The sequence below is a fragment of the Euprymna scolopes genome, chromosome 39, assembly GCF_053919585.1.
Source record: "Euprymna scolopes isolate OS-2025 chromosome 39, ASM5391958v1, whole genome shotgun sequence".
Classification (NCBI taxonomy): Eukaryota; Metazoa; Mollusca; class Cephalopoda; order Sepiida; family Sepiolidae; genus Euprymna; species Euprymna scolopes.
In genome coordinates, this window is record NC_136520.1 from 21,339,460 (window position 1) to 21,347,566 (window position 8,107).

Here is an 8,107-nt window from a genome sequence, read left to right on the forward strand (position 1 = left end):
ATGCTTAATTTCATCTGAGGTTTTCAGCAAGGTTTTCCTGTCCTTCGCCAGGAGTGGTGTAGTTGAAGAGGATTTCGGACCATAAGCCTGATGAAGCAAAGTGTAGAATGTCTTGACATCTCTATGATCGTAGGCAGTCTGTATCTCCCTGGAGAGGTTAGACCACCATTTGTTTTTATTTGGTGCACACAACACTGAACCTCACTCCGAACAGAAGAAAAGTGGACAGCGAGCGCTGGCTCGTTCAGAGGTGAAGAGTTGAGAAGTTTCAAATAAGCTTTCCGCTTTCTATCAATTTGAGGCTTAATTTGATCGAAATTATCAGCAAACCAATCTCTATGTCTGGGAACCTTCAATCCAAGAACTTCAACACCTTTTTGGTATATTGTGTCTCTTACTGTCTCCCAGTCACAATCTGAGAAATCCACCTGGTTGAAAGCAGATTTCAAGGAACTTTGTACGACTGGATCCTTCAATTTGGAAACATCAATACGTTTAGGCACTTTGACACTATTGAAACGGCTTTTTTTGCGAACTGTAATTCTCAGTTTAGCTCTGACCATTAAATGATCAGTACCACAGTCAGCACCACGCATTACTCTAACTTTGCAAAAATTTCCAAAATCACCACGTCTACACAGTATGTAATCAAGCAAATGGCCATGTTTAGATTGGGGATGGAACCAGGTCTCCTTGTGTTTCTGGTGGGAAAAAGTGTTGGTGGTAACAAGATTTAGTTCACTGCAGAGATGGAGAAGCAGCATACAATTTGAATTGACTCTACCAATGCCATATGGACCCAATGGAGACCAAGTCTCATTGTCTGATCCAACCCGTGCATTGAAGTCACCAAGAACCACCAAACTCTCAGCGCTTGGCAAACCGGTGATAACAGATCTAAGCATATGATAAAAGGAAGTAATATCGTCTTCAGGCGAAGTAAGAGTCGGCGCATAGACAAAAAGAACATTCATATAAGGACCAGCAGCAAGGGGCATTCTCAATGTCATTGCACGGTCATTTATGGCCACTGGCTGTTCGATCTTGTCAATTAAGGAGTTCTTAACTGCAAAACAAACACCAGCCTCACGCCTCTCCTTTTCAACTCTACCAGACCAGAAGATCGTGTAGCCCGACTCGCGCTCAACCAGTTGATCCTCACCTGCGAAACGTGTCTCAGAGAGTGCAGCAATGTCTATATTGTATCTTTGCAATTCCTTAGTCAAAATTGCAGTCTTCCGTTCTAGTCTTTTACCATTGTCAATAAGTGTTCTCACATTCCAGCAACAGAGCTGGAGTGGGTGTCGTTTAGCATAATATCTTCTGTTCCTGTTTATATGGACAGCCATCGCCAATAGGACTTTTCTTTCTTTTCTTTTTTTTTTTTGACAAATGTCTGATGAAGTATCTGTACAAAGATGCTATTCCAGAGATTTAGCTTTGTACGACAGCTAAGTCTCTCTCTCTCGTTTCAAAATGTTGATATCCAACAACAAGCAGGAGCAAGATAACCAGCAACAAATTAAACTGCAGACCAACTTAATGCGGGTACTGGTCTTCCGCTTTGTTTTTTTAGATCAGAGATTTGCTTCTCCTAGAGAGGCTTCCTTCACCATGGCTTTCTGGAGCCCTCTCCATCCCAGATAAAACAAATCCCATGCATACATGTTTTTTTTTGTTATTTCTTTTATTTTTATCTATTTTTATTTTTATTTTTTATTTTTTAAATTGAGAGAAACGTTTTAAAAAAATGGTATGATTCCTCAATGGTCATGACGATAGTGATTATGTTACAATTCAATGAATACACACGATAATAAACATGAAAACAAATCCACAGATGTAAAACGTAAAACAAAGCAGTCATGAATCTCGATGTTTTTGTTGTTGTTGTTTTTTTTAAATTGAGAGAAGCGTTTTAAAAAAACGGCATGATTCCTCAATGGTCATGACGATAGTGATGATGTTACAATTCAATTAATACACACGATAATAAACATGAAAACAAATCCACAGATATATATGTATATGTATATACTTATATATATGCATATATACATATACATATATATATACATATATATACATATCTCTATACATATATATACATATCTCTATACATATATATATACTAGCTGTACCCTGCCACGCGTTGCTGTGGCTCAAATTGGCACAATGGAAAAAGTTCCAAAATGAGAAAAAGTATGCTTCTTATAGGTTTAAATTTCCATTTTGCATGGGTACACAGTTTTTGTTGTTCCATTTTCTTAGCTGATATAGAGATTTTCCGGTTTGGTGACTCTTGAATATGTAACATAAATTGTCCATGTGAAAAAACAGTCAGTATGTAACTGTAAGGCCCACAATTGTAAAGATTGTTCCATGTGCTTTGTTGATGGTTATTGCAAATGACAATAAAATTGGAAAGTGCAATTTGCTGAAGTGTAATGATGTATCCGGTGGAATCATAGGAATGCATGGAATGAAGATATATTCATCTGTGAAAGGTCCTGTTAAGATTGTTGTTTCTATGATATTGTTTGTTATTTTTTTTTTTTTACTGCAAGCTATGTGCCATTGCAAAGCTTGGATTGGTTTATATTTCACAACATGATAATTAGTACACCAAATTTCAGTTGCAATACATGCGGCAGCATCCCTGACAAATATAACTGTTGTATAATTAACCACTTTATCTGCTTTCACAACAGTGTCGATGGATTTGTATTTGACTACCTCACTTGGAATTTTACATTTAATTATAGCGTTAAGTTCATGGGCATCTTTGTATTGACCTGCAAGAATAGCTCATTCACTCAGTCAAATGGAATTCTTATAATTTGAATATCTGCAAAAACCTTTTAAACTAACTATTCTTTTGATGAAATAAAATTACAGAAGTTAAAAGTCAAAGAATTTTGCCCTTAACTCTGATCAGCTGGCACTTTTTCGTACCCAATTTCCCACAAGTGATGCAAAAGTTTTTGTGTGGATCGAACAGTCTGCAACTGGATATGCATATTTTGAGTTAAGTTTAATGTCTTCACATGGAACAAAAAAGTAGAGTACTTGAGGCAAGTATTTATTTCATCTGCTGGTGTTGATTGAAGAATAACAGGTAACATTTGTCTGAAATCTCCTGCAAGCAATATTACTGCATTCCCAAATGGTCTGACATTGCCACGCAAATCTTGCAAGGATCGACCAAGAGCCTCAAGTGATTTTTTGCGTACCATTGTGCATTCATCCTAAACAATAAGTTTGCATTTTTGCAATATTTTTCCCCATATTGGATGTTTTGGAGATGTCGAACATGAGATTTTTGAAAAATTGAATGTTTTAAAGTAGAATAAATAATTCTTCTACTTGGCAGCAAGGTCGCAGGTATTCCTCATGCAGCAAGGGCTAAGGCTATGTCATTTTGTTACCAAATGGCTGCCAAAATCAATTTAATTAGAAAGGTTTTACCAGTTACTTCTGGTGCTGTTCAAGGTAGCAGTAATTTCCAAATAACTTCTATTCTCACAGCCAATAAATTAGGTGACTAAAATAGGATTTATCCATGTATTGACAATGCCTTATTCACTGTAATTAATTTAAGAGACTAAAATAGGATGAGGGATTAGAGATGGACAGATAGAGAGGAAGATATAGAGATAGGAAAGAGAAAGTGAGAGGAAAATAGAGAAAGAGAAGGAGATAGAGAGATAAAGGGATTGATAGATAAACAGAGAGAGGGGGAGAGTTAGAAACAGAGAGGGATGAGACAGAGGAAAGGAGAGAGCTAGAGGGAGTTAGAGAGAGAAAGGGGCTCAAAGAGAGATGGAGAGGGTGATATAGAGAGAAAGATAGATTGAGAGAGGGAAAGGGAGAGATGGATAGAGAGAGATATTGCGAGAGGGGGAGAGAAACAGAAAGTGAACTACACTTCACCGTTTTTTTCCTCGTTAAGTAGAGAAGAAATCTTTTGAGACTGAGGCAATTTTAATGTTTTGTTATTATCCAGAGTACCCCTTTTTTTTGGGGTGGGGGGGAGGCTAGATTTTCCTCGCATTAGAAACCGACCGGGTTATCTGTACTTTCACTTAACAAATTAATAAAAGAAAAACATATTGTAAAATTTGAATTTAACAGGAAAATACTATTTTAAAAAATAGCACGGCAACATAAGTGCATAAGTGCCACTTTAGGTACTCCTTGGGCGTTGAGTTCCATGGCGACCAGCATAATTATTTAATGGTCGCTCCCTTAGCCCCCCCCCAGTCAAGGCTAATGCATGCGCACGTAACATTTTTTTTGTTTACTGACGTTGGCTTAGTAACTAAACGATTTATTGATAATTTCGTAACCCTTAAATGCATGCCGGAAGATTTAAATTGGTTCATTATTGTTGTAATGAAAAAAAAAAAGTTTCATTCAACACAAAACCAAAAACACATATTAATGATAAATGATTTATTATTCTATTCATTGAAATTTACTAATTTTTAAATAATAAATAAAAAAAAAAAAAAAGTTGATAAAAAAATAGTTGCTTATGTGCGCATAAACAACTTGTTTTTTTTTTTAGATTAGGTCCACCTTATAATCACCCCTCCCCCAACCTCCTCATCTTAAGAACAGCTTCCGGAATAAACACCACTTTTGGAGGGGGGGGCTATTTGCAAAATTTAACTGATATTTGTTGTCAGCATACCCACCCGAAAATACTATTAAAAAAAAGGAGGGGTTCAGTGCCCGTGGCAGAGAAGTAGATTTATTTATCAATAAAAGTTGCGGAGAAGTAAATTTATTTATCAATAAAAGTCGTCATTTAAAAAAGAAAATTGTGGCGGTGGACCTAAATGTTTTGTTTTCGCACTATTCAACAATTTGTTCATCCGTGCATGTAAATTAAAAAATATTTGTAAAAGTGAGAAGTTATCAGTAAATGATTTAGTTTTTTTTTTTTTAATTTATTTATTTATTTATTTTTTTTACATTAGGTCCACCTCCACAAATGTTAAGAACGGCTTTCAGAATAAACACCCCCAACCTCTCCATGTTAACAACGGATTTTGGAATAAACACCATTGGGGGGGGGGGATATTTAAAAAAAAAGTCGATAAAAGTCGTCATTTAAAAAGAAATTTAAAATCAAATGTTTGTAAAAGTGAGAAATTATTAATAAATGTTTAGTAACATTTTTCGGTGCTAATGCAGAGAGTGACCCGACCCGCGCTATTTTTTAAATCGTGTTTTTTTTTTTTTTTAATCAATTGCAAGGTTAAAGTACAGAATAGGTACAAAACACCCTCCCCTCCCCATGTTAAGAATGACTTTTTAAATAATAACGTTATTATTTCAGCATGGATCACTCTCTGCATGAGTACCCATTTTTCTTTTAATATTCATAAAAAGTAAGACTTTTTTCAAAATAAATAAATAAATAAATGTTTGTAAATGTGACAAATAATCGTTTAGTTACGGCAACGTCAGTAAATAAAATATGTTACGTGCGGGGTGAGGTGGGAGACTAAGGGAGCGACTATTATTTTTTTCTACTGGTCGCCATGGAACTCAACGCCCAAGGAGTACCAAAATGTAATTTTTTTGTCAGATAAATAAATTTCAAGCAATTTTTGCAATAAATAATAGATAGCAACTTCGTTAATTTTACGACTCGCCCCAGCATATTATAAACACCCTAACTTCCTCATGTTAAGAACGGCTTTCGAGGTTTATGGAAGGGCGTTTTTTTTTTGTTTTTTTTAACATGGGGGGGTAGGATGTTTATAATACGTTGAGGCATGTTGTAAAAATGAAACAGTTTAGCAAAAGTTAAAACAAACTTTTTTATGTAAACAATGCCGTGAAAATAAACTAAACAATTAAAACGTAATGTTTCATGAGTGAAAAGCCTTAACATAAATAAAATTTAAAAAATTGGTAAGTACATAAATGAATTTAAATTTTTAAAATATGGGATTATTATTATTTTTGTGTGTGTGTGTGCTAATGCAGAGAGTGATCCGCGCTATTTTTTTAAAATCGTTTTCCACGTTTAATTAAAGTTTTATGATATGTTTTTATCCAATTGTAAGGTTAAAGTACAGAATAAGTACAAAATACACTCCCTTCCCCATGTTAAGAATGGCTTTTTAAATAATAACATTATTATTTCAGCACGGATCACTCTTTGCATGAGTAAGTTTTGTTTTTGTTTTTGTTTTTTTTACTTTCAAGTTAACAGAAAATGAAATCTTTCGTCAATTCGTGGCTGTGAAATGAATTGAACCGGAAGTTTAGTTTTACAACAGAACAGATTCGCAGTAACGGTTAAAAAAAATATATTTATTTTATTTAATATTTTAATAATTCGCGAGGTAAATTTATTTCAATAACATAAAAACATACCTCGACTCTAAAGATGGGTTGTCTGAAAATTTCAAATAAATTGGTAACGTAGAAATAGGGTTTTATTATTTTAGAACGAACCAACATTTACATTTTTATATATATAGATGTATACATATATGCATATATATACATATATGCATATATATACATATACATATATGCATATATATATACATATATGCATATATATATACATATATGCATATATATACATATATGCATATATATACATATATATATTCATATATATACATATATGCATATATATATACATATATATACATATATATATTCATATATATATATATATATACATATATATATTCATATATATATATATTCATATATATATATATACATATATATATGCATATATATATATACATATATATATTCATATATATTCATATATATATACATATATATATTCATATATATATACATATATATATTCATATATATATACATATATATATTCATATATATATACATATATATATTCATATATATATACATATATATATGCATATATATATATATATACATATATATACATATATATATACATATATATATATATACATATATATATATACATATATGCATATACATATACATACATATACATATTGATATATCCTGCGGTGGGTGGCCGTAATAAAAGGATATTCAAGAAAGGTATTCCACAAGGAAAATAAATGGATAAAGAGGTTCTGAAGTAATAAAGAATTAGAGAAGTTTATTGAAAATATTTACAGAGACAGCATGTTACGTTTTTTAAGTGTTCCCGCCCAGGGAAGGCTCTCACAACCGGTGACCGGTAATAACGTTCTTTCGATAAAAAGTTCCGGCGGTGAATTGCTCATCTCGCCATAAAACATATAAATATAAATATATATATATATATATATATATATATATATATATATATATATATATATATATATATATATATAACCTAATATTTCTCTATTAAAGTTAGATATGTGTGTATATAAGACCATGTGACAGTGTGATTGAGACAAGAAAAATACAACATACAAAATACAAGGAGGTTGATTATCACTGCCAAAATCAAGTGGATACTACAGAGAACATTTCATGATTAAAAAGATGTGAAAAGCAAAATGAGAAGAAGCTACATGGCCAATTTATCAGTAAAAGGGTTTATATGCCATAAAAAACTGAATAAAACTCGAATGTTAAAATGTAGACTTACCAATATTTTTCTGTTGAATGGGGGACATCGCACAATACGGTACTAATATGTCGAACTGTGTTCTTCCTGTGGAGAGGGTAGAAACTTTCTATAAAGAAAATAAAAATTAAACATATTGATACTTTTAAATTGAACTAAGGGTTGGCAATGCTAAACGTTTGATAAAATTATCAGTTTTAGAAAAGCAAATAAACCATTGGACAGACAGTTTTCAATGATTAACTAGTGTGGGATGGGAAGATGTAGTGTCAGCCTGGGTATCAGTGTGATACAGCAGTCGGCAACCTTTTGAACTTCATGACTGTATCATTTTCAATATGTGGACCACTAATATGAATTTAGAAAAATAAAACATGTGAATAAATTTATTGTTGTTATTATTACTATTATTATCACAAACCATGTATTTTATTAATAAAGTTCACTCATTAAAGATAACAAAGTTATAAATAAAACTATTTCTTGTAAATTTAAAGTTTAACAAAATAT

The 8,107-nt window shown here is 32.4% G+C and overlaps 1 protein-coding gene across 1 annotated transcript in view; it reads right to left on the bottom strand.

The window, feature by feature from the left end:
* The window catches only part of LOC145263579 (peptidylglycine alpha-hydroxylating monooxygenase-like), a 167,090-nt gene that overhangs the window by 151,393 nt on the left and 7,590 nt on the right, over positions 1–8,107 (bottom strand). The window contains exon 2 of the mRNA XM_080120425.1: positions 7,619–7,706. Within this exon, the coding sequence (XP_079976551.1) occupies positions 7,619–7,706 (88 nt within the window). The remainder of the gene's footprint in view (positions 1–7,618; positions 7,707–8,107) is intronic.